Consider the following 27,662-nt stretch of genomic DNA (forward strand, 5'->3'; position numbering starts at 1 on the left):
TGCAGAACCACGCCCCCTTCGTTCCTCGCCCCAAACCCTGAGAAGGGGCGGTGCTAGGGTTGGTGACCGGAAGCAGCTACGGTTCTCAGCAGTGGTTCAATAGTTGTCGGGAGGATCTCTTTGCACTGTGTCGGAGGGATGTGGAGGTGATGGGTCCCCAGGGAGGGTGAGTGTTGGGGAGTTCTGTGTGGTCAGTGGTAGAATCGGTTGTCTAACCGTAGTTGGATGATTCGATCATTATTTTCCTCTTCTGTCAACGTTAAGATCCTGAACTTCACTCCAAGACCCACAAGGTTTGGTGCATTATGTTCTGAGTGTTCCCTAAGAGTTGATTTTTCTTCTGCCCCAGTTACTTAGAAGTGCGTTTTTAGTTTCCAAAAGTTTATCTTTTTAATAGATTTCTAACCTTAGTCTTCTGTGGTAAGAAAAGTGGCTACGTGAAGCTCCCTCCTTGAAATAGGAAGACACTCATGGTCTAGGTCATAGTTAATTTTTATAAATGTTCCGTATTTTAATCAGAAATAATATTTAGTTGTTTAGTTGTCAACTGTGTCATACAAAATTTGCACTCTTTGTTGTCTTTTTCTCCTGTTACTGACAGAGGAGAGGGAAACTCTCCAGTGTGATGGTGATTGGTGCATTTCTCTTTCCTGCTGTCCATGATGCCTTTTGAGTTAATAATGTATAAAGTGTGAGACTTAGATTGAAGCTCATCTGTTTGGATGTCCAATTACTCAAGCACCATTTGTTGAAAACTAGCCTTCCTTCCTTGACTTGTTTTGCGCCTTTGTCAAAAATAAATTGGCCATACTTGTGTGGGGCTATTTTTAGGTTCTTTATTCTTTATTTTGGAATGTTGAACCAGCCTTACATTCCAGGAATAATTCTCACTTGGTTTTGGTGTATAGTTCTTTTTATATGTTGCAGGAATTGATTAGCTAATGCTTTTTTCCTGAGGAATTTTTGAGACTCAGTTTATGACAGATACTGGTCTATAGTTTTGTGGGTTTTTTTTGTTATGTCTTTGTCTGGTTTTAGATTAGGGTAATATACAACTCATAGAATGCGTTGGGAAGTATTCTTTTGTTTTGTATTTTCTGGAAGAGATTGTGTAGAGTTATGCTAATTTTCCTTTAAGTGTTTGGTAGCATTCTCCAGTGAAACCATCTGGGCTTGAACATTTCCTTTTGGAAGCTGTTTGATTATGGCTCCAACTTCTTTTTTTTTTTATTTTTTTTTAAAAATTTTTTTTTCAACGTTTATTTATTTTTGGGACAGAGAGAGACAGAGCATGAACGGGGGAGGGGCAGAGAGAGAGGGAGACACAGAATCGGAAACAGGCTCCAGGCTCTGAGCCATCAGCCCAGAGCCCGACGCGGGGCTCGAACTCACGGACCGCGAGATCGTGACCTGGCTGAAGTCGGACGCTTAACCGACTGCGCCACCCAGGCGCCCCGATTATGGCTCCAACTTCTATAGTAGTTATAGGACTATTGAGATTATTTTTTTCAGAGTATCTATTTAATAGTGGGTGAGTTGTGGGAGTTTGTGTTTTGTGGAGAATTGGACTATTTCATCCAAGTTGTTGGATATATGTGGATTTAAGTTGTTTATGGTATTCCCTCACTTTCCGTTTAATGGAAAGTTTAGCGTCTGTAGTTATGTCTTCTGTTTCAGTTCTGATATTGGTAATTTGTATCTTCTTTTTATATTTTTCAGTCTTACTAGAGGATTACCAATTTTATCAATCTTTTCAAAGAACCAGCTTTTGGTTTCATTGATTGTTCTCTATTGTTTTTCTGTTTTCAATTTCTTTCTTTCTTTCTTTCTTTCTTTCTTTCTTTCTTTCTTTCTTTCTTTCTTCCTGTGTTTACATATATATTTTTTTCCTCAACTATTTTTGTTTATTTCAGGTGTACTATAGAGTGATTCAACAATTTGGTAAGTGTTTTAAATTTATTGATTTATGCTCTTTTATTTATTACTTCCTTCCTTTGGCTTGCTTTGAGTTTTCTTTGTTCGTTTTCTAGTTTCTTGAGATAGGAGCTTAAATTATTGATTTAAGACCTTAATTCTTTTCTTTAAAAAATTTTTTAAAACATTTATTCATTTTTGAGAGAAAGAGAGACGGAACACGAGCATGGGAGGGACAGAGCGAGAGGGAGACACAGAATCTGAAACAGGCTCCAGGCTCTGAGCTGTCAGCACAGAGCCTGACGCGGGGCTTGAACCCAGGAACCATGAGATCATGACCTGAGCCGAAGTCGGACACCCAACCAACTGAGCCACCCACACGCCCCATCTTAATTCTTTTCTAATATAAACATTTAGTACTATAAATTTCCCTCTCAACACTGCTTTATCTGCATCCAAAAAATTATGATATGTTGTGTTTTTAGTTTCAATTCATTACTTTTTAATTTCCATTGATCCATGGATTCTATAGAAATTATTGGGGTGCCTGGGTGGCTCAGTTGGTTAAGCATCCGACTTCGGCTCAGGTCACGATCTCACTGTCCGTGGGTTTGAGCCCCGCGTCGGGCTCTGTGCTGACAGCTCAGAGCCTGGAGCCTGTTTCAGATTCTGTGTCTCCCTCTCTCTCTGACCCTCCCCCATTCATGCTCTGTCTGTCTCTGTCTCAAAAATAAATAAATGTTAAAAAAAATTAAAAAAAAAAAAGAAATTATTGTTTGATTTCCAAGTGTTTAGACGCTTTCCTGTTATATTTCTGTATTGATTTCCAGTTTGATGATATTAGAGAACATACACTATATGATTTCAATTTACTGAGGTTTGTTTAATGACCCTGGGTGTGGTAGGTATTGGAGAATATTGCATGGGTGCTTGAAGAGAAAGTGTATTCTGTTAGTATTTGGCTGGAATGGGATGGATATGTTTAGTTAGTCCACCCTTTTCTTGGTCCTTTGATTAAGGAAGTAGGCTTTTCTCAGAGTTTTTGTCTCTGTACCTGTTGACAGTTCTGAGTTATAAGCTTCTCCAGTGCCCTGTTTGTGATATATGGGAGGAAAAGGAAACCTAGGGAACTCACCACTGTGTTGTTCCTCAGACCCTGAGATCCATGGGCTATCTGCCTTTCCTTTCTACATCTCAGAGTCTTACTATTTGTATTTTTGTGTGATGTCTTTTTTTTCCTGGTCTCTTATACATTTATTGTTCTCTTTTGTTTTTTCCCTGTATTAACTTTGTTAATTTACACCTTGCTAGGGAAGCACCTGTTTCACATCAATATGAAACTATGTTGCTATACAGTTATGCATAATATCCCACAATAAGTAGTTTGAAACACTGCCTTATCTGGGAAGGATATCTATATCTATATCTACATGTATATCTACATCTATGTCTATATATCTATATCTATACCTATTATATGTTTTAAGCTATCCTCCTTTATCTGGTTTGCCATGGGGTTATCTCTGACATTGGTCATTTCAAAGGACTAGCTCTTTGTTTTCTTTAAACCCCCTATTATATTTATTTGAATTATTTAAGATTTTATTTTTATTAGCAACTACTTTATTTTTTTGGTGGAGGGGGCTTTGCCTAGTTTAGTTTTTTCTAATTCTAATGTTTTAGGCTGAACACATAGTTCTTTTGTTGTTATATTTATTTTTAATTAAAATCAACCATTTAAAGGTGTAAATTTCATTCTATATGACTTTAGTGTGTCCCATGACTTCTGGTAAAAATTGTGTGGCTTCTGTATTGACTTCCCACTTACCCTGGATTATTTAGGAATGCCTTCCTTTTCTTTTAAAACAGATTTATTTAAAAAAGTACAAATTAAAAAATAAATCAGCTTTATTTAGATATACAAAATAGATTTAGATATATTCCAGTAACATAAAATTCATCCATTTAAAGTATACAGTTCAGTGGTTTTTAGTACATTCACAGAGTTGTGAAATCATTATCACAGTCTAATTTTAGAGCATTTTCAATACCCCAGAAAGAAACCTGGTACACATTAGCAGATATTCACCATTCACGCCACCCCACACTCCCAGCCTAGGCAACTACTAATCAAGTTTCTGTGTCTATGTATTTGCTTATTCTGAATATTTTACATAAGTGGAATCATAAAATCTGTGGTCTTGTGTGACTGGCTTCTTTCAAGTAAGATAGTGATTTCATGGTTTATTCATGTTGTAGCATGTATTAATACTTCTTTTTTATTGCCACATGATATTCCATTGTATGGCTATACTAAACTTTGGTTATCCATTTTCAGATGATGGACATTTATGTGGTTTCCAGACTTTGGCTACTGTGAATAATACTGCTGTGAATAGTTGTGTATATAAGTTTTGGAGCAGACGTGTGCTTCCATTTCTCTTGGCTAGGTACCTAGGAGTGGCATTGCTGGATCATATGGTGACTCTATGAGTAACATTTTGAGGAACTGCCAAACTGTTCTTCAGGGCGGCTATCCCATTTTACAATTCCACTGACAATATATGATCCAATTGATTTGCATCTCACCAATGCCTGTTACTACTGTCTTCCCCCCCCCCTTATTTTAGCCATCCTGATGGATGTGAAGCAGTCTCCTAATGAATAGAATATTTTGGTTTTGCTTTGCATTTCCGTAATGACTAATGATATTGAACATCTTAGAAAAATTTTTTTAATGTTTATTTAGTTTTGAGAGAGAGAGAGAGAGAGAGAGAGAGAGCGTGAACATGGGAGGGGCAGAGAGAGAGGGAGACACAGAATCCGAAGCAGGCTCCAGGCTCTGAGCTGTCAGCACAGAGCCCAGTGTGGGGCTTGAACTCATGAACAGTGAGATCATGACCTGAGCTGAAGTTGGACACTTCATCAACTGAGCCACCCAGGTGCCCCTATATTGAACATCTTATACTATGATCAGACAATGTAGCCTGTCAATTCCCAGTATAAAAACATCTACCAGATTTCCTTCCTGGCCAAACTATTTGGTGGAATTTTATAAAAGTTAATGCGCATAAGAAAAGAAAGCATAGTCCCTCTTTCTTTGGTATAACATGTTTATGTATTTAAAATTCAACTTGATCATGCCTTTTATTTTACTCCTTATTTACTTTCTTGTTGCCTTTTTATCCCATTTCTTATTGTTGTTGTCTTTCTTACTTCTCTTCCTCTTCATTTTATAAAGGATACTTTCCCTTTCCTACCAAGAATGACTAAATCTATAGTGCTTCCATTAGTTGATCAGAATAAAATTGTTCCTCAACATAGACACAGAGACATCCTCTCCTCCCTAGACCCCGTAAAAGGAGAAACAGTTTTACCTCTGAATATTTTGAAGTAATTAAAACATTACAGTCCCAGGCTATTAATATTTTCCTTATGGCATATCTCTTCTGTTTTAAGAAACTTTCCTCTTTTTTTATTCCAAACCGCAGTCATGTTTTCAACATCTGTTAAACAGAACCATGTTTATTTTAAGCCGACCACACAAAAGGTACTGTGTTGCAGTGTTGAGAATGTGAGCTTTGAAGCCAGGTAGACTGGGTTTGACTTAACATCACTAAATCCCTGTTTCTGTGTGCATAAAATGAAATAATAATGATTATGGCAACATGTAGGGGACAGGATTGTTGTGCAAATTCAGGGAGGTACCTGCTTTTGCATATTCCATGATTCCGTGTAATCACAATGCTTGCTAATATGAATTAAATGTTTTACTTGGGCCAGCCTGGTGCTAAGTGTCTTATGAACAGCACTGCATTTAATTTTCACAGCCTCATGAGGTAGTTTTGACTCATTTTGAAAAGAAAATGAAGAAACATTTTTTGACATGTTTATTTTTGAGAGAGTGCAAGTGGAGGAGGGGCAGAGAGTGGGGGACAGAGGATCTGAAGCGGGCTCCCCGCTGACAGCAGTAGGCTAGCCCGATGTGGGGCTCAAACCCACAAACTGCATGATCATGACCGGAGCCGAAGACCGACTGAGCTACCCAGGTGCCCCTTTTAATTTTTTAAAAATATTTTTGAGAGAGAGAAAATGAAGAAACATTTTTATACTCTCGTAGCTAAAAGTTGGCAGAGCTAGAATGTAAGCCTTTATTAATTTTAATCTAAATCTCATGGTCTTGCTCATATTCCATTTTGATGAATAACCAGAATCGATATTGACTGGACTTTGTCTACCCCGCAGTATCCATTGCCAGGAACTGTACTTGGGTGCCTCCAGGAAGTGTTCGTGGGGTGACTGCTGAATGACTGACTATGTGGACTCTGTCTTTCCAGGTTTCTTGGAGTCTCTGTTGAGCCCGTGGGCCAGACCCCATAGCGGAGGCTGCAGAAACTTCCTTCCGGCCCCAGCAGCTCTGTTTGAGTCCACGGACCCCACCTGGCTTCCGGCTCTTGGGAGGAGCATCAGGAAGAGAGCTGGAGGGCTGAGGCCCAGCGGGAACATGCCAGCCAACCAGAGCTCTCCCGGGCCATCCCTGGCTCTGGCTGTGGGGAGATGTGACAACCCGTGTGAGGTGAGGAGGAAAGGGTGCCCAGGGGCAGGAATTCATCCAGAATGAAAGATAGTATCTGATTATTTTAATTTGTACAACTTGTATTTTAATCAAGCAGCATAATGAGGGAATTTTTATTGGTCATTCCTTTCCCTTGTGTGAATTTCCTTCTCTTGTCTATTGCTGTTTTATTTATCTTAGCTTATGGACTTTTTTAAATTGAGCTATAATTAACATAGGATATTCTATTAGTTTCAGATGTACAACATATTGATTGGAAAGTTTTATACATTACTAGATACCACAATAAGTGTACTCACCATCTGTCACCATACAATGTTATTACAGTATTACTGACTCTATTCCCTATGCTGTACTTTTCATCCCTGTGACTTATTTATTTTATATCTAGAGGTTTGTACCTCTTACTCCCCCTTATCTATTTTGCTCATTCCCCCATTGACCTCTCCTCTGGCAACCACCAGTTTGTTCTCTGTCTTTAAGAATCTGTTTGTTTTGGTTTTTGGGTTGTTCGTTTTGTTTTGTTCTTAAGATTCCACAGATAAGTGAAATCCTATGGTATTTGACTTTCTCTGTCTGACTTATTTCACTTAGCATAATAGCCTCTAGGTCCATTCGTGTTGTCATAAATGGTGAGATTTCATTTTTTTTAAAAGATTTTATTTTTAAGTAATCTCTACACCCAGTGTGGGGCTCAAACCCACAGCCCCAAGATCGAGAGTCACACACGCCACTGACTGAGCCAGCTAGGTGCATCAAGATTTCATTCGTTTTTATGGCTGAGTAATATTCTATTGTTTATGGTGTGTGTGTGTGTGTGTGTGTGTGTGTGTACCACATCTTCTTTATCCATTCATCTATTGACAGACACTTGGGTTGCTTCCTTATCTTGACTATTGTAAATAATGCAATAAACATAGGGGTGCATATATCTTTTTGAATAAGTATTTTCATTATCTTTGGGTAAATACACAGTAGTGGAATCAGTGGATCATATGGTAATTCTATTTTTAATTTTTTGAGTAATTAAATTACTGTCTTCCAAAGTGGTAGTACCCATTTACATTCCCACTAACAGCGCACGAAGGTTCCCTTTTCTCCACATCATCACCGACACTTATTTGATTCTAGCCATTCTGACTGGTGTCAAGTTACATCTCATTGTGGTTTTGATTTGCACTTTCCTGATGATTAGTGATGTTCAGCATCTTTTCATGTGCCTGTTGGCCATCTGGATGTCTTTTTTGGGAAGATGTCTATGTAGGTCCTCTGCCTAGATTTGAATCAGATTACTTGGACCTTTTTGGTGTTGAATTGTATAAGTCCTTTATATATTTTGGATATTAACCCCTTATTGGATATGTATTTTTAAGTATCCTCTCCTATTCGCTAGGTTGCCTTCTTGTTTTGTTGATGGTTTCCTTTGCTGTGCAAAACCTTTTTATTTTGGTATAGTCCCAGTAGTTTATTTTTGCTTTTGTTTCTTTTGCCTCAGGAGAAATATCCATAAATATGGATTAGTGCCTGTGTTTTCTTTTAGAAGTTTTATGGTTTCAGGTCTTACATTTAGGTTTTCAATCCATTTTGAGTTTATTTTGCATATATTGTAAGAAAGTGGCCCATTTTCGTTCTTTTGCATGTAGCTGTCCAGTTTTCCCAGTACCATTTACTGAAAAAGACAGTCTTTTCCCTATTCTATATTCTTTTTTTAAAAAAATTTTTTTTTTAACGTTTATTTATTTTTGGGATAGAGAGAGAGACAGAGCATGAACGGGGGAGGGGCAGAGAGAGAGGGAAACACAGAATCGGAAACAGGCTCCAGGCTCTGAGCCATCAGCCCAGAGCCCGACGCGGGGCTCGAACTCCCGGACCGCGAGATCGTGACCTGGCTGAAGTCGGACGCTTAACCGACTGCGCCACCCAGGCGCCCCCCTATTCTATATTCTTACCTCCCTTTGTTATAGACCAATTGACCGTATACATGTGGGTTTATTTTTTGGGCTCTCTTTCCTGTTCCATTGATCTGTGTGTCAGGTTTTCTGTCAGTACTATGATATTTTGATTATTACAGCTTTGTAGTAGATCTTGAAATCCAGGATTGTGAAACCTCCAGCTTAGTTCTTCTTTCTTATGGCTGCTTTGGCTATTTGGTGTCTTGTGGTTCCGTACAAATTTTAGGAATATTTATTCTAGTTCTGTGGAAATTGTTGCTATTTTGAAGGGATTGCATTGAATCTATAGCTCACTTTGGGTAATATGGACATTTTAAAAATATTAATTCTTCCAAACCATGATCTTAGTGTATCTTTCCTTTTGTTTGTGTCATTTTCTTTTTTCAATTTTTTTAAGTTTACTTATTTATTTGAGAGAGACAGAGACAACACGAATGGGGAAGGGGCAGAGAGAGAGGATGAGAGAGAATCCCAAGCAGGCTCCATGCTGCCAGCACAGAACTCGATGTGGGGCTTGAACTCATGAAACTGTGAGGTCATGACCTGAGCCAAAATAAGAGTCAGATGCTTAACCTTCTGAGCTACCTGGCGCCCCTGGTGGTGTTATTTTCTTTTCTTTCTTTTTTTTTTTTTTTATCATCAATGTTTTATAGTTTGCAGAGTACAGATCATTTACCTCCTTGGTAAAATTTTTTCCTAGGTATTTTATTCTTTTTTGGTACAATTGTAAATGGGATTGTTTTCTCAATTTCTTTTTTGGCTACTTCATTATTAGTATATAGAGATGCAACAGATTTCTATATATGGATTTTGTATTCTGTAGCTTTACTGAATTTATTTTTCAGTTCTACTGGTTTTTTGGTGAAGTCTTTATAGAGTTTTCTATATAGAGTATCATGTCATCTGCAAATAGTGATATTTTACTTCTTCTTTACTCATTTGGCTGCCTTTTATGTCTTTTTTCTTGTCTTATTGCTGTGGTTAGGACTTTCAGTACTATGTTGAATAAAAGTGGTGAGAGTGGACATCCTTGTCTTGTTCCTGATCTTAGAGGAAAAGCTTTCAGTTTCTTACCATTAACTATGATGTTAGCTGTGGGTTTTTCATGTATGGCCTTTATGATGTTGGAGCATGTTTCCTCTAAACCCACTTTATTGAGAGTTTTTATTATGAATGAATACTGTATTTTGTCAAATGCTTTTTCTGCATTTATTGAAATGATCATATAGTTTTTATCTTTTCTCTTGTTAATGTGATATATGGAATAAATTTCACTTGATTATGGCTTAGGATTTTAATATATTGTTGGATTCCATTTGCTAATATTTTGTTGAGGATTTTTGCATCTATGTTCATCAGAAATATTGGCCTGTATTTTTCTTTTTTTGTAGTGCCCTTGTCTGGTTTTGGTATCAGGGAAATGCTGGCCTTGTAGGATGAACTTGGAAGTTTTCTTCCCCCTTCTATTTTTTGGAATAGTTTGAGAATAGGTAGTAACTCTTTTTTAAACATTTCACCTGTGAAGCCATCTGGTCCTGGACTTTTGTTTGTTGGGTGTTTTTTGATTACTGATTCAGTTTAATTGCTGATAATTAGTCTGTTCAAATTTTCTGTTTCTTTTGGGTCCAATTTTGGGAGATCATATGTTTCTAGGAATGTATCTAGTTCTTCTTGCTTGTCCAATTTGTTGGAATGTAATTTTTGATAATATTCTCTTACGATCCTTTGCATTTCTGTGATGTCGCTTGTTATTTCTTCTTTTTCTTTTCTGGTTTTATTTGTTTGAATATTCTTTTTTCTTGATGAGTCTGATTCAAGGTTTATAAATTTTGTTGATCTTTTCAAAGAACCAGCTCTTGGTTTCATTGATCTTTTCTATTGGGTTTTTTTTTTTTTTTTTTTTTTTTTGGGGTTTAAACATTTATTTAAAGTCCAATATTTATTATTTCCTTCCTTCCCTAGCTTTGGGCTTTGTTTGTTCTTCTTTCTCTAGCTCCTTTAGATGTAAGGTTAGGTTGTTTACTTGAAACTTTTCTTGCTTCTTGAGGTAGGCTTGTATCTCTATAAACTTCCCTCTTAGAGGTGCTTTTGCTGAGTCCCAAAGATTTTGGACCATTGTGTTTTCATTTTCATCTGTCTGTATGTATTTTTTGATTTCCTCTTTGATTTCTTGGTTGAACTATTTGTGGCTTAGTAGCATGTTGTTTAGCCTCCATGTGTTTGTGTTCTTTCCAGAGTGTTTCTACTTGATTTCTAGTTTCATAGCTTATGGTTTTTTTAAAGTTTTTTTTTTAATATTAAGTTTCATGACCCTTTATGGTTCTTGTATATTTTTGTGAATATTTTTTGCCACTTTGTAATTTGAAATTAGTTTTTTGTTTTATTTACAAGTGGTAAAGGGTGTCAAACAGTTCTGTAAATCGTATTTTATTTTATTTCATTTTTAATGTTTATTTTTTCTCTTATTTTTTTAATGTTTATTTTTGAGAGAGAGAGAGGGAGAGGGAGAGAGAGAGAAAGAGAGTGTGAGTGGGGGACAGGCAGAGAGAGAGGGGGACACAGAATGTGAAGCAGGCTCCAGGCTCTGAGCTGTCAGCACAGGGCCCTATGTGGGGCTTTAACTCATGAACCATGAGATCATGACCTGAGCTGAAGTCGAATGCTTAACTGACTGAGCCACCCAGGCACCCCTACTTACACGTTTTTAACTTTTTTTTTTTTCCATTATAACCCAGTACAGTTACTATAATGACCTGGATTTTGTAGTTTAAGTTTCTCTGGAGTTTGATGGTTTTTTTTTTATACTGTGATTCCCTCTTTACTGCCAGCCAGTTGGCTCCAGAATACTGTTCCTTTCAGGATCAAGCTTTTTTTTTTAATTTTTTTAAATGTTTGTTTATTTTTGAGAGAGGGAAAGAGAGAGCGAGAGCATGAGCATGAGTAGGGGAGGAGCAGAGAGAGAGGGAGACAGAATCTGAAGCAGGCTCTGCGCTGGCAGCAGAGAACCCGAGGTGGAGCTCAAACTCATGAACCCCGTGAGATCATGACCTGAGCCAAAGTCAGAAGCTTAACCCACTGAGCCAACCGGGCGCCCCAAATGTTTGTTTATTTTAGAGAAAGAGAGACAGACAGAGCATGAGTGGGGGAGGGACAGAGAGAGAGGGAGACACAAAATCCGAAGCAGGCTCCAGGCTCTGAGCTGTCAGCACAGAGCCCAATGCAGGCTCAAATTCACAAACTGCAAGAACATAACCTGAGCCAGTCGGTTCCTTAACCGACTGAGCCACTCAGGTCTAAATTGACTTTTAGAATGGTTCTTCCCTGCTTTGTTTCTGCCAGATTCCAGCTTGCTGGAGGCAGACATTCTTAATCTTTTCAATGGATTCAATTTTTTTTTTAAATTTTGGCTTAAATTATCTGTTGACTTTCCATTATGAAAGGTGGAGATTTAGCTTTTCCATACACCCCCACCGGCATAAACGTTTGCCTATAAATACTGTTTTGATCAGATTCATCATAAGTGTTTATTACTGTGACTATTTAGAGTTGGATCACATAGTGTCTATGCTGTGATTACTGTTTCCGCACAACTCTTTCTTTTCCCTGGAATTAATAATTTTCTGGTTTAGTCATTTCTTTGCTTTACTAGATACATATCAATGATTCAAGTCCAGATTCTTCACAGTTGTTTAAGTCTCCTCTCTGCATATTCAGACATATTAGGTAATAATCATAATGACAATAATTATAAACACTCATGTCATGTTTACCATGTGCCAGCAGTGTTATATGCACACAACATATACTAACGCATCTTCATAACAACCTCCTGGAGCTGGTTGACTTGCTCAAGACTGGTCAGGTAGCTCTCAGCTTCACCCGCAGCTATTACCTTGGTAATACATTTGCCATCCCCTAAACAATCTTTCTTACCTCTGTCTTGTGTCCTATCCCCTTTCCCGGGAATCCTCTGCCTTCTTTCCTGTTTCCTGGGTCCTGTGTCTTCCTCTTTCTTGATTTACCCCCTCATTTTGTGGGAGTACATTCTTCAGTCTATCCCTGAGAATGGATGCATGACAGGTAGATTTTATGAAACTTTGTATGTTTGACAATTTCATGCAAGAATATATTATTTACTATCTATAATTGTAGAAGTACATTTATAGAAATAAAAAAGTAATACATGCCATGGAAATATACTTACTTGACCTTGACACTAAAATATATCTTTTTGGCTGATTATAGAATTCTAGGTTGGAAATCATTTTTGTGCAGAATTTTATTGTTAAATTTTTTTAAATGTTTATTCATTTTTGAGAGACAGGGAGCATGAGTGGGGGTGGGGAGGTATAGAGAGAGGGAGACACAGAATCTGAAGCAGGCTCCAGGCTCCGAGGTGTTAGCACAGAGCTCAAAGCAGGGCTCTGACCCACAAACCACAAGATCATGACCTGAGCCGAAGTCGGATGCTTAACTGACTGAGCTACCCAGGTGCCACAATTGTGCAGAGTTTTAAAAGCCTAGTTTCCAGTCTAGTCCTTTTCTATTCACGCACACATTTTTCTCAGCTTTACAGAAAAACGGTTGTTTGGTTGTTGGTTCTCCATTTTAAAAAATTCTTTGTTCTGATTTTCATTTCTTTTTCTTTTGTTCTCTTTTCTAGTTGTTTTTTTAAAAAAAAATTATCTCCCAGGTCTTCTTTTGTGTTGCTCATTAATACTTATATTTTTATTTCAAATAGCTCTTTTTATTTTCAGTATATTTTTAATTTAAGAGAGAGAGAAAGAGAGCAGGGGAGAGGGGCAGAGGGCGAGAAAGAGAGAGAGAGAGAGAGAGAGAGAGAGAGAGAGAGAGAGAACGCATCTTAAGCAGATTCCACGCTCAGCATGGAGCCCAACACAGGGCTCAATCCCATGACCCTGGGATCATGACCTGAGCTGAAATTAAGAGTTGATGCTCAACCAACTGAGCCACCCAGGTGCCCCCTGTTTTCAGAATTTTATAAAGGCTTTATGGGTGTAGTGTCTTATCAGTGTAAGGATATTAGTAATAGTTTTTTAGTTTAATTTTTTGAATAATGATATGGACACATGGCTCAAAAGTTAAAAAAGTATAAAACTGTATAAAATTTAAAAATGTAAAAGTGTACAGTCTAAATTCTCTTACCATCTTTCTCCTCTCAGCTTGGTTCTCTCTAATATATTCTAACCAATTTAGTTACTTTTCTCTGAATGATTAGGGTTTTTTATGTAAATAAAAGCAGCTGTGAACACATTCTTTATCCTTTTTATTTCATGAATGGTGGCCTACTAAACTTATCAGTTTTATTAATTTTAAGTCTTTTGGTGAAATACAGTATGAATTACAAACAATGCTGCCATGAACACTTTTTATCATGTCTCCTCATGTACATGTGTACCCCTGTCTCTTAACTATATATATAGGGGTGGAGTTAATGGGTCATAGCTTAAGCCTATATGTAAAATTTTTTATTGTAAAATACATCTTACATACATACAGAAAAGTGTACAAAACACACATGTATAGCTCAGTGATTTTTCACGATAGGTCTAGAAAGTATCCTTACTCAGCATTCCAGGATCTCCCTACTCCCAAAGATAACTACTACCCTGACTTTTACAGTAATCACTTCCATTAAGAGGATCACAAGCCTCAGGGTAGGAGAAGAAATAGACAAGACAGGACTTATATAAGAATATATAAAGACTTGTATAAGAATATATAAAGAACAACAAAACAGTAAGAAAAAGCAGACTACCCAGTAGTTCAGAGACTTTATTTGAACAGACACGTAACCAAAGAAAATGCACAAATAGCTAATAAACACCTGAGAAGGGGCTCAATCTCATTAGTCATTAGGGAAATGCACAATTTCAACCACAATGTAATACCACTACACTATCACCAGAATGGCTAAGATTAAGAAGACTGACAATGACAAGTGTTGAGTGGATAAAGAGCCATATCAGTGGCTCATATGCTCGTGTCAGTGCATACAGCTGTTGATACATTAGCTTATATCTGCAGTTCTGTGCTGCTGGTGGGGCTATAAATTGGCACAGTCTCTTTGGAAGACATTTTAGACTTCTTCCTCCAAGCGTGTGTAGACCATATGAGGAAACAATTCTCCCAGGAAAATGTGCAACAGAAACCCTTGGCTGATGTACCAGGACTCGTGTATAAATGCTTCCTGTAGCATTACTTGCAACAGCCAGAACCTAGAAATAGCTTAAATGTCTATTAACAGTAGACTGGTTAAATAAACATAATATTGAGTAAAAGAAGCCAGACACAAACAAATTTGTGTTATTTCAATTTGCATAAAGTTTAAGGCAGGCCAAAAAAATCTGTATTGTACAGGGGTGTATGGTGAGGTTGTCAAACTAGAAAGTAAATCAAGGAAGTGGTTACCATCAGAGGTAGGACAGTGGTTTTCTTGATTGGCGGGAGTTAGGGGTCGGGGAGAAGAAAGAGGCATGAGGAACGCTTCTGGGCAAGGAACTAGCACTGTTCTGTTTCCACACTAGGGTGAGAATTAGTCAGTATTTGCCTTGAATAATCAGTAAGCCAAATATTTATGTTTCGTATATTTTTACATGAATATTATATTTCATAATAAAATCTTTTGAAAAGAAATTTTTTTTAAGTTTTTAACTTTAATTCCAGTATCGTTAATATACATATTAGTTTCAGCTGTACAATATATGATTCAGCAATTCTGTACATTACTCAGGATCAGGACCATCAGGATAAGTGTACTCTTTAAACCTCTTCACCTATTTAACCCAACCCCTCACCCACCTCCCCTCTGGTAACCATCGGTTTGTTCTCTATAGTTGAGAGTCTCTTTCTTGATTTGTCTCTCTCTCTCTTCTTTTTTCCTGTGCACATTTGTTTTGTTTCTTAAATTCCACATATAAGTGAAATCATATGGTATTTGCCTTTTTCTGACTGGGTTTTTTCACTTAGCATTATACTTTCTAGATCCATCCATGTTGTTGCAAATGGCAAGATTTCATTCTTTTTTATGGCTGAGTAATATTCCAGTGTGTGTGTGTGTGTGTGTGTGTGTGTGTGTGTGTGTGTATACCACATCTTTTTTATCCATTCATCTATGGGTGGACACTTGGGATGCTTCCATAATTTGGCTATTGTAGATAATGCTGCTATAAACAGAGGGGTGCCTGTATCCCTTTGAATTAGTGTTTTTGTATTTTGGGGGGAAATATCCAGTAGTGCAATTACTGGATCATAGGGTAGTTCTATGAGGGACATTTACACTGTTTTCCACAGTGGCTGTACCAGTTTGCATTCCCACCAACAGTGTATGACTGTACCCTCTAATTTTGACCCCAGTCTCCCATATACCCTTTGCAAAGGCAGATGCACACACACGCACACACACACTCACACACTCACACCTCTATATCCATTTTTGAGTTTTCAATATTTGCTTTTCCTACTTAATAAATCTTGGTGATCATTCGGTGTTAGTAGATGTAATGAGTTACATATTCTTTTTAAAGACTGAATTGAAATCTTACTCTAATATGTGGATATATCAAAATATAACCAGTCTCCTCTTTATGGACATTTAAGATATGTCCAATCTTTTGCTATTACAAACAGTGCTGCAATGAAAATCCTTATACATATTTCACTTGACACAAAAGGGAGTGTGTTTAAAGAGAAATATCTGCAAATGGAATTCTCAGAAGAAATTAATAATGCACTTTCATTTTTTTATTTTTGGAGAGAGAGAGCATGCACGAGTGAGTGAGAGGGGCAGAGGGAGAGAGAAAGAGAGAGAGAGAGAGAGAGAATCTTAGGTTCCACACTCAGCACAGAGCTCAGATTGGGGCTTGATCCCATGACACTCGGATCATGACCTGAGCTGAAGTCAAGAGTCGGACACTCAGCTGACCAAGCCACCCAGGCACCCTGGCATTTTGGCCTTCCTTGTGGTTTCTATCAGTTACAGAAGAGTGCCTGTTTTTACCATACCTGGTGGAGTACAGTGTCTTGTCATATTTGTTTTTTCTTTTGGGCACATTAGATAGATGAAAACATGGTGTCTCCGTATGGATCTAATTTGCATTATGGAGCTAATTTGCATTACTCTCAGTATGGCCAAAGTTAAATATATTTGACTGTGTTAAAAGAGCCATTTATATTATTTTTCCTGTGCTGTTTTTAAATTTTCTTTGCCCATTTTTCTATTAGGTTGTTGCCATTTTTTAAATGTTTATTTATTTTGAGAGAGAGAGACAGACAGAGAGAGAGAGAAAGAATGTGAGCAGGGAATGGGCAGGGAGAGAGGGAGAGAGAATCCCAAGCAGGCTCCTTTCTGTCAGCATAGAGCCTGATGCAGGCTCGATCTCACAACCATGAGATCATGACCTGTGCCAAAATAAAAAGTTGGACACTTAACCAACTGAGCTACCCAGGCACCCCTAGGTTGTTGCTATTTGTATCTTAAGGAGAGTAGCTCTTTGTCTTTTATAGGAGACCCAAATATTTGTCCTCATTTGTCTCTTAAATGAAAATTTTGGTGTTTTCTCCAGGTATTTTACGTAATTGTGTTTATGAATCTTTTATGTCCTCCAAGTTTTGTATCATAACTAGGAAGGCTTTCCCCAATGCTCAGCTATGCTTGAGCAGTTTTTTTTTCAGTACTTTAATGTTTTTGCCTTTAACCTCTACTTCTCTGACTATCTAGATTTTCGGTGGTTGTTTTAAAACCTTAGGTAGGAATCCATTTTTTTAAAACATTTATTTATTATTGAGAGACAGAGAGAGACAGACTGTGAGCAGGGGAGGGGCAGAGAGAGAGGGAGACACAGAATCTGAAGCAGGCTCCAGGCACAGAGCCCGGTGTGGGGCTCAGACCCACGAACCATGAGATCATGACCTGAACTAAAGTCAGACGCTTAACTGAGCCACCCAGGCACCCCAAGGTAGAGATCCATTTTCATTTTCTTCAAGATGCCTATTGATCTGTCCCAACACCATTTATTGAATGACCTATATTTTCCCCACTAACATACAATACTACATTAGTATATGTATATATTCTAATATGTAACTCTGGGTGTATTTATGGACCTTATTCTGTTCCATTGATCTAATAATAGTCATAATCTTTGTGATTCTAATTCCCCTATATTTATAATTTATTCTAATAGATTGTAGGACGAAGTCTCTGATTACCCTTCTTTATCAGAAATATACTGTACTCCTGATTGTTTTAATTTCTGTACACAATTTATAATCAGCTTGCCAAATTTAAAAACAAATCTCCTTGCTGTTGTCAGTGAGCTTGCATTACATTTATATTTTAAGGTAGAATCATTTGTCCCTTTATGACGATTCAGATTTCCTGCTAAAGAATAAGGTATGTCATCTATATTTTTTCAAGTAATCTTTGCATTTCCCATTAGTGTGTTAATATTTTCTTCAAATATATTCTTGACATCAGTTTTTGTTTCTATTATCTAAAGGAAAAATAACAATGCAAATATATGAGTGTATATCATCACAAATTGGACCTGAAATTATAATTCTATACACGAGAGGTAGTTGGAGAGTGGGTATAAGGAAAAACAAAAAATACTGTGGTTCTCTTATTCTTTTGTTTTTTTTGTTTTAATGTTTGTTTATTTTTGAGAGAGAGAAAGTGTAAGTCAGGGAGGTGCAGAGAGAGAGGAGGACAGTGGATCTGAATTGGGCCCTGATGTGGGGCTCGAACTCATGAACTGTGAGATCCTAACCTGAGCCAAAGTCAGATGCTCAACTGACTGAGCCACCTAGGTGCCCCTCTGTTATTCTTATTATGATAAAGATATAGATATTGCTAGAGCTTGTTAGAGAAACATACATATAACTATGGTCTTATGCTGGAATAAGTGAGCAGAAAAATAAAAATAGAATGGGTAATTTTCAAATGAGCATTAAATAGGGAAACACCCAAAAGTTGATTTGTCAAGGAGATTAAAAGAAACGAAAAGAACTATATAAATAGCAGAAATCAGTCCTAGTGTTATAGTAATCACATATTATGAATGCATTAAAGTCATTCCTTAAAAGAAAGAGATTCTCAGACTGGATGGGAAAGAAAAGCAAAAACCGTCCAAGGTCAAGCATTATTTTATAAACTCTAGTTACACTTAAAATGAAAAGATGGAGGAAATGTGAAAATAAAGGAATAGAAAATGATAGACTTGGCAAATAAGAACCAGTAGAAACCTGGAGCTGCATTTTTAATATCAGACCAGAGGGAATGGAAGGTGAAATATATCACAAGGGATGAAGGTAAATGGTTCAAACTATTAAATGCTAAGAAATATAAAAATGATCAACACCCTTAAAGCTGATGATATGTATCCTTAAAGTATGTAAAATTGAAACTGGCAGAAGTAGTTGGGGCACCTGGGTGGCTCAGTCGGTTGGGCGTCTGACTTCAGCTCAGGTCATGATCTCGCGGTCTGTGAGTTCGAGCCCCACATTGGGCTCTGTGCTGACAGCTCAGAGCCTGGAGCCTGTTTCAGATTCTGTGTCTCCCTCTTTCTCTCTCCTCTCCCGCTCATGCTCTGTCTCTCTCTTCTCAAAAATAAATAAACGTTAAAAAAAAAAAGAAACTAGCAGAAGTAGTTAATTCTACCCTTAGCCATTTTAACCTACCCTTGGTCACACAAAGCAAAATAATCTAAAGCTTTGCTATAACGTAGGTGGTGATATTCTACAACCACAGAGAATTAAAAATAAAAAGCAAAAAGCTAGCAAAAATAAATAATATCTGCAAACATTAAAATATTTTACATGGGGGCGCCTAGGTGACGCAGTTGGTTAAGCGTCCGACTTCAGCCAGGTCACGATCTCGCGGTCCGTGAGTTCGAGCCCCGCGTCGGGCTCTGGGCTGATGGCTCAGAGCCTGGAGCCTGTTTCTGATTCTGTGTCTCCCTCTCTCTCTGCCCCTCCCCCGTTCATGCTCTGTCTCTCTCTGTCCCAAAAAAATAAATAAACGTTAAAAAAAAATTAAAAAAAAATATTTTACATGAATATGTTTTTAAATTTTTTTAACATTTATTTATTTTTTGAGAGACTGAGGAAGACAGAGTGCGAGCAGGGGAGAGGCAGAGAGAGAGGGAGACACAGAATCCGAAGCAGGCTCCAGGCTCTGAGCTGTCAGCACAGAGGCTGACGTGGGGCTTAAACCCGTGAACCATGGGATCATGATCTGAGCCGAAATCAGATATTTAACTGACTGAGCCACCCAGGAGCTTCTACATGAATATGTTTTAAATAGAAAACAATTTTACAAAAGACATAGAGGGTGTCTTAGCTCGAGCTGTCATAATAAAATACCTTAGACCGGGTGGCTTAAGCAACAATATTTTTACCCTTACAATTCTGAGGACTGGAAGTCGGAGATTCTGATGCCAGCAGGGTTGGGTTCTAGTGAGGACCTGGCATGTAGGTAACCATCATCTCACTTTCTTCACGTGATCTCTTCTTTGTGTGCACGCGGACGGGAATTGCAGAGAGCCAACAGGTTCTCTGGTGTTTCTTCCTATAAGGGCAGTCATATTAAAGGCCCCAGTCTAATCCCATCATTAGGGCTCCATCCTCATAAGGTCATGTGTTCATTACCTTCCAAAGGCCATATCTCTGCATACCAAGTCATTGGGATCAGGGCTTCAACATAGGAATTTTAGGGGGACACAAGCATCCAGTCCATAACAGGTGAGCTTCAAGTGGCACATTTTTAAGTTTATGTAGGAAAGCAAAACTTGCAGGTAGAGGGGAAATGATAGGGTTGAATGCCTTTACCTCTGCCCTCCCTGTGCCCATGAACTTTCCTTTCTGTTAAAAAGAAATGAGCTCTCCACTGAACCCCTTCCCACCCCCCATATAGGTATCTCCTCTCTTTCCTGTATCATCACCTTTCCTCTTCTGTGCTGGTACCTTCCCAAAGCATATAACGTGCAGTCACATTTGTCATGTCAAAAATTCTCCCCTCGACTCCTGATCCACTTTCAGCCAAGGTGTTTCACCAGATAAGTAATTCCTGTAAGCTCACAGACAAGACCTTCTGTTCTATATATGTTTAATGTCCTCTCCTGCTGGTTGGGTTTTTGGCCAGGGACTTGGTTCCTCAAACTGGGGTTGGGGGTGTCACTCCCCCTATAGCCCTCCCCCATTGTACCGTTCCTCTCTGCCCATCCTAGGAGTCTCAGTTAACCCAACCTCCCAGCCCTCAACTCTTTGTTTCTTGGGCTGCAAGCCTCCATTCTCCCTACATACTCTATATCCCTGCGAGAATCCTGCTTTCCCTAGGGTCTATTATACTTTCTGTTTAATGTTTTGGTACAGAAGCCTGACCAAGGGAACACCCGCTACAGATCAGTCTCGCTTGTGCATAGTGACGGGGCAATTATAAATGAAATATTATCAAACGGAATCTAGCAGTTCCTTAAAAATGCTTTCTTTCTGAGCACATGGTTCAATATTATGAAATCTCTAGGTAATTCACCATATTAACATACCATTGGAGAAAAGTGATTTGATAAAATTCAACATCCATTCTTGATTTTAAAAAGTATCAAAGTTGAGCATTTCACACTTTGGTTCCTTCCCCAGACTCACAGTAGGGATTGTCACTGACACAATGGGGTTTGATTAATGACATCCAGAATTCTTCATTTTGAATAGAGTCCTTTATCTTTATATATTGCCTTCCTGTGTCTTGTTTCATACTTTTCCAGAATTCTCCTCTGACTGATATTAAAATGGAGACCTTGCTTCCTTTTTGTGGATGCGTCTTTATACATTGATGATGTCCAGAATTCTTTATTTTGGATTGAGTCTTTTATTTAGAAAGTGTCTTCCTCTGTCTTATTTAATTTTGTTGTCCCAGAATTCTCTTGTGATTGATATTAAAATGGAGACCTTGCTTCCTTTCTGCTGGCATTTGCTCATCCTTTTTATCATTATCACTCTGAGTCGTTTTTGTAGAGCATTTTTGCTATACAACATATGAACAGTGTGTTTTATATGTCTTCTAATTTAAAAAAATGTTTATTTATTTTTGAGAGAGAGAGAGAGAGGGAGAGAGAGAATCCCAAGCAGGCTCCACATTATGAGCGTAGAGCCCAATGCAGGGCTTGCACCTGCAAACTGTAAGAGCATGACCTGAGCCGAAATCAAGAGTCAGATGCTTTACTGACTGAGCCCACCCAGGTGCCCCTGACGTCTTCTAATTTTAATGCTGCTTTTTAAAATATCTTTCACTACGTGGTCTGTTTTGCTTTGTTTTGAGTTCCTTCTAGTAATTTGGGAGGGTTGAATTCTTTTTTGGTTCTTTCAGTGGTTACTATTATAAAAATATAATTAATATTCCAATTATTGAAACAGTATCTACTAACTGCCCAGTATGAGTAATGACAAGATTTGTATACTGCTATTTCAAGAGTTCTTTTATTTGTTGTAAGCTTTCCTTGAATTTTATTTGAGAGCTTGTCTGTTCAATTTGTTTGGGTCAGTCTAGGGACACAAATTATATGTATATTGAATTTCCTGTCTTCCCTGTTTTTGTTGTTTTTTTTTCTCTAGCAGATTTTAAAGTCTTCATTTCCACCTCACTTTGTTATTAGTCATAATTCTTTCTCTGTCCCCTGTTCTCCGGGCAGGAATTGTTCTAGACATCATTTCTATATTATTTCTTGTTTGTTTGTTTTTTCACTTTTTTTTTATTGAGGTCTGCCAATATATTACACCAATTTAAAAAAAAATTTTAATGTTTATTTTTTTTGAGAGAGAGAGACAAAGCCCGAGCATGAGCAGGGGAGGGGCAGAGAGAGAGGGGGACACGGAATCCAAGGCAGGCTCCAGGCTCTGAGCTGTCAGCACAGAGCCCAACGTGGGGCTGGAACTCACGAACTGTGAGATCATGACCTGAGCCCAAGTCAGATGCTTAACTGACTGAGCCACCCAGATGCCCCAATATTACACCAGTTTTTAATGCAGCTGAAGCAAGTGTCTTTTCAAAGTTGGTTACTTCAAATCAGAATCCACATGAAGTGCACACATTGCATTTTTTTTTTCAGTTTTTATTTTCATTCCAGTTCGTTAACATACAGTGTTATATTAGGTTCAGCTGTGCAACATAGTGATTCGAACACTTCCATTCATCACTCGGTGCTCCTCAGGACGAGTGCACTCCTGAATCCCCATCCCTTATTTCACCCATTCCCCGCCCCCCCACTTCCCTTCTGGTAACCAGAAGTTTGTTTTCTATAGTTAAGAGTCTGTTTCTTGATTTCTCTGTCTCTCTCTGTCTCTCTCTCCCCCTTTTTTCATTTGTCTTGTTTCTTAAATTCCACATAGGAGAGAAATAATATGGTATTTGTCTTTCTCTGACTTATTTCGCTTAGCATGCTACTCCCTAGCTCCATCCGTGCCATTGCATTTTGTTCCTGTGTCTCTGTCAAGAATGGGAAGGGTCTGAGATTTTATCTACTTGCAAGCTAACAAGCCTGCCACAGTGGCCTGGATGCTGGCAGAAAACGTGAGACTTCAGGGTCAGAGAAAGAGGACTTAATACCCTTGGCATTTGTGCCAGTTCCCTAAGTCCCAGTTCCTACAGGGTGACATGAAGAGGACCACATGACACTTGCACACACAGTGGGTTACTTAGATTACCGGAATCTTTTTTTTTTTAATGTTTATTTTTGAGAGAGCAAGGGAGCGTGCATGCATGCGCAAGCAGAGGAGAAGCTGAGAGAGGGGGACAGAGGATCCAAAGCGGGTTCTGCGCTAAAAGCAGCGAGCCCGATGCGGGGCTCGAACCCTCAAACTGCGGGATCATGACCTGAGCCAAAGTTGGGCACTTAACCCACTGAGCCACTTACGCGTCCCCACCTGCGTCTTTTATAATGAGTAGTAAGCAAACCTATCCTTTGCCCTGGAGCGGGGCACACACATGTTCCAAGGCTGTTTGCAATGAGAACATCCTTGAAGTGATAGTCCAGATCAAAAGGGCAGTCTGTGCTTGTGCCCACAAGACATGTAGAAGTGTGAGAGTCCCATGGAGAATTGTCTCCTACCAGTGTCCACCCCTCATTTCTATATTGTCTTGCCTTCTGCAGATTTTCTCATGAGTACACTATTCCATTGGCCACTCTGATTAATCTGACTGAGGGAGGCTAGGGCCGAATCTGTTGTCTCATGCAGCACTTAGTTGAAGTTATTATCAACAGGACCCGAAGTGGCAGAATGAGACCGTTGTACAGTATTTTGCTCAACCATGACCTCCAGGGTTCTAGACTCCATCAGCTGAACGTACCCCATAAGTCCTTAAGGTTTACCTTTCAAAGCCAGGTGCTTTTCTCCTTAAGTTTCTGTATTAACCTTTCTGCTTGGCCTGAGACACTAATCCAGGTGCCACAGCATGTATTAGCAATTGCACAGATTCTGCCTTGGCAATTTCGTCATCTGTGACAACCCTGGACAGTAAGCTGAGGCTGACCAGAACACCCTCCAAGGCCAAGGTAGTATGATTGATCACCTCAGCTGAAATCAAGGACAAATGTCTTAACCACCTTTTCTCTTTCTTTTAATTTTTTTTGATGTTTTATTTATTTTTGAGAGAGAGAGAGAGAGAGAGAGAGAGAACACAAACAGGGGAAGAGCAGAGAGAGAGAGGGAGACACAGAATCCAAAGCAGGCTCCAGGCTCTGAGCTGCCAGCACAGAGCCCAACACGGGACTCGAACCCAGGAACTGGGAGATCATGACCTGAGCTGAAGTCAGATGCTTAACCGACTGAGCCACTCAGGTGCCCTTCTTAACCACCTTTTCTATGGATGATTCCTGTTATAGGAACAACTTCCCTCAGTGTGCACATAAATACCAAGGCATTGGGGCACCTGGGTGGCTCAGTCAGTTGAGCATCCGACTTCAGCTCAGGTCATGATCTCATACCTCGTGGGTTCAAGCCCTGCGTTGGGCTCTGTGCTGACAGCTCAGAGCCTGGAGCTTGCTTCGGATTCTGTGTCTCCCTCTATCTCTGCCCCTAACCTACTCACATTCTGTCTCTGTCTCTCTCAGAAATAAATAAACATTAAAAAATTAAAAAAAACCCCACCAAGCCATTTATCCCTCTAGGAAGCTCCTCCTAGCAAACCAAGAGTAGCCTCCTTTTGGAGAGATCTCCAGAATCATTTAAGGGCTACCTGAACCACCAGTCCCTACCGTAAATACTTGCAGGTCACTTATGACCACCCCTAAGATGCAAAGCACTATGATTTTTTTTGAGGGGGGGGGAAGGCAAGTTAATGTCTGGCTTCCACACATAAAGTACAGTTACAGGGTGTCCCTCCTGAATGAAAGTGGCATTTACAACAGGTGGAGCCCTCTAAGTAGGACCCCTGGCAGTCAGGGGACACAGGTTGAGATTGCTTCCAATGTGACCTGTCAGCCAGCCGATAGCCTTTACCTGTTAAAGACAAAACCGAACAAGAAAGGAGATTGATTTCTGTTGAGGCTGTTGTAGTAAGGAGAGCCCCCCAGATCTGAAGATCAGACTGTCTCAGTAGGGTGGTTTTACCTTTTACTCTCATAGGGAGGAGTAGACAAGTTATAGGAGGGCGATTTACAGGTGGGATTGTTTCTGCATTGGGGGAAGTCTCAGCTGAAAAGAAAATGTTTATCTCTGCGTCTCGCTAGTTTAAGTGGGACAGACTGCCAATCTCAGTTAATCATTCACGAGACAAAGAATGGGGAATTGGAAGGTCTGTGTTTGGCCTTTCAGCAGATTCAACAAAAGGAGAAAGGTCTGTGTTTGGCTTTGTCACAGGTAAACTCAGGAGTCTTATGGAGGTTATGAGAACAGGTGGACAGCAAGTCTTATCTAAAGTATATGGGGCAAGGTATTCTTTGTGACAGCATTCAACATTGTCAGACCCCCTCTTGTTCAAGATAACCATAAGGTTGTCCTTAAGCAACTTTGTCTGGACACAAGGCGATGTGAGCAATGCCCAGGTCTATATGATTTTCAGTCCAGATTTGGTCTCCACAGGTAAAATTGTCAGTTCACATTTGGCCTCTGTATGCAAAGTCAGTTGGAGGAGTAGTTGTTCTTAGGTCTGTTGTTGTTGAATCATTTGTCAAGACTGGCTGAATAGTAGCACTTAAGACTCTGGGAAGGATGCATTCCCAACCGCAAGGGGTAAGATTATAAACAGTAGCCTTCTTGAATTTAGTGATTATTTGGCCTGTGGTGCGTATCCAAGTGCAATGAGATGTGTTGTTGGCTGTGGCACAGATGCCTCCCTGACTAGGAAGGAGGTCAAGAGCTACGCCATTCTCCATAATGACTTGGGCCAGTGAGTTTAAATGTACTCACTGTGCTCCTAAGGTAGAAGTGGTATCATTTATTACTTCGGCAAGGGTTGAGTAGGGATTTTTTTTTTTTCTAGCGGTATAATTCCTTTGGTGGGTGAAGTGGCTCTCATAAAGAGATGCTTCCCAGGGGCGCCTGGGTGGCTCAGTCAGTTAAGCGTCTGAATTTGGCTCAGGTCATGATCTCACCATTCGTGACTTTGAGCCCCGCGTTGGGCTTTCTGCTCTCAGCACAGCCTGCTTCAGATCCTCTGTCTCCCTTTCTCTCTGTCCCTCCCATGCTTGCGTGCTCTCTCTTTCTCAAAAATAAACATTTAAATAAAGAGATGGTGCATAGAGAATTGCTGATTTCCCAGGGAAGTTCAAGGACACCCTATAGTCACCTCATTTTGGAGTGACTGTTTAAGTCTCCAAAGGGACATGTGGTCAGCAGGTGGAGTGGTAGTTTTCAACATTTGAAGGTCCCAGACAAGGATTATAAAGACACAGGAAAGATCCATGTGAGGAAGGCAGGGGTAGGCTGGCAGCTATAAAAAAAAGTAGTTTCATAGGGGTCACAGACAGTGTTTGTGTTGTGGGAACTGTTACTTTTTTCTTTTTTTTAATGTTTCTTTATTTTTGAGAGAGAGAGACAGAGAGAGTGCGAGTGAGGGGGGAGGGGCAGAGAGAGAGGGAGATAAAGAATCCAAAGCAGGCTCCAAGCTCCCAGCTGTTAGCACAGAGCCTGACGCCAGGCTTGAACTCACGAATTGTGAGATCATGACCTGAGCCGAAGTCAGACGCTTAACCGACTGAGCCACCCGGGCACCCCTGGGAACCATTATTAATAAATGGCTGTGGTTAACCTTGGCATGGCCCCTCAGGACAGAAGAGTCTTTAGGGAGAACTAAGCCAAGTCTGTAAGGCTGATCGGAAAGTGGTAGAGGAGAAAATGGTGGTTATCAGGGATGAAGAGGGCTCCTATATATTTTTTTATACCCGATCCTGAGGAAGTGAGTTGTGGAGTTGGGAGATTTCAAGAGTAGCATTAATTATGTTGGGGAATAAGGTATAGTTAGCATATACCGAAAGGTTGGGGTTGATGGTGTGGGGTGGTTTAAATACCAGTATGGACCACTAAGGGCAGACAGGATGTGCTGAGGGGAATGGTTGATTAGATTGTTGGTCCTGAGGGTCTGATGAAGGATGAGACATGCTTGAGTGCAGTATAACCGTTGAAAATCGAACAAGGGATTTCATCTTCTTTGTTCATACGGTGGGGATGTAAAGGGGAGAGGACCACCATGAGGGGCCAATTCACCTTACAGGGTTGGATCGAGAGATGGTTGGGTTAGAGGTCAATGGAAGAGAAGGAGAGATATAGAAAGATGCATAATGCCAGAGGTTAATTTTGACTGAAACAAACCCAAATTCTAATTTTGCTTAAGTGTAATATTTGATGCTAAAACTTCTTAAACAACCTATACATAAACTTTTTAAACCTCAGCCAACTTTGATTACAGCAAATAAAATTCCCTTTCTGTGAACTTTCTACAACTTTTGGTGTCCATTCAGGTCTTGTCCTGCGTTTTCCTCTTTCTCATTCTGGAACAACCAGTCATTTTACTTTAGGAAAACCTGCTTGCTTTTTCCTTAACAGAAACATACCCTGCATACCTTGCATACAGAATTATCCCTCTCTGCCACTCTTGCTCCTAGCAGAATCTCATTCACATATTATTGATTATGAGTTTTTTCTTTTTGAGAGAAAGGGCACAAGTGAGCAAGGGGCAGAGAGAGAGAGAGAATCCCACAATGGGG

At 39.4% G+C, this 27,662-nt stretch overlaps 1 protein-coding gene across 5 annotated transcripts in view; it reads left to right on the plus strand.

Moving 5' to 3' along the window:
- Positions 1–29: 29 nt before the first annotated feature.
- The window catches only part of ZNF81 (zinc finger protein 81), a 93,181-nt gene continuing 65,548 nt past the window's right edge, over positions 30–27,662 (plus strand). Inside the window, exons 1-3 of one of the 5 annotated variants that reach the window (XM_040469017.1) lie at positions 30–166; positions 1,914–1,941; positions 6,252–6,490. In XM_040469017.1, coding sequence (XP_040324951.1) covers positions 6,419–6,490 — 72 coding nt within the window. In that variant the 5' untranslated portion in view covers positions 30–166; positions 1,914–1,941; positions 6,252–6,418. The other 4 variants (XM_040469020.1, XM_040469018.1, XM_040469019.1 and 1 more) reach the window with 4 other exon arrangements.

This window comes from Herpailurus yagouaroundi, unplaced genomic scaffold (genome assembly GCF_014898765.1).
Source record: "Herpailurus yagouaroundi ecotype Mexico unplaced genomic scaffold, PumYag 67793, whole genome shotgun sequence".
In the NCBI taxonomy this organism is placed as follows: Eukaryota; Metazoa; Chordata; class Mammalia; order Carnivora; family Felidae; genus Herpailurus; species Herpailurus yagouaroundi.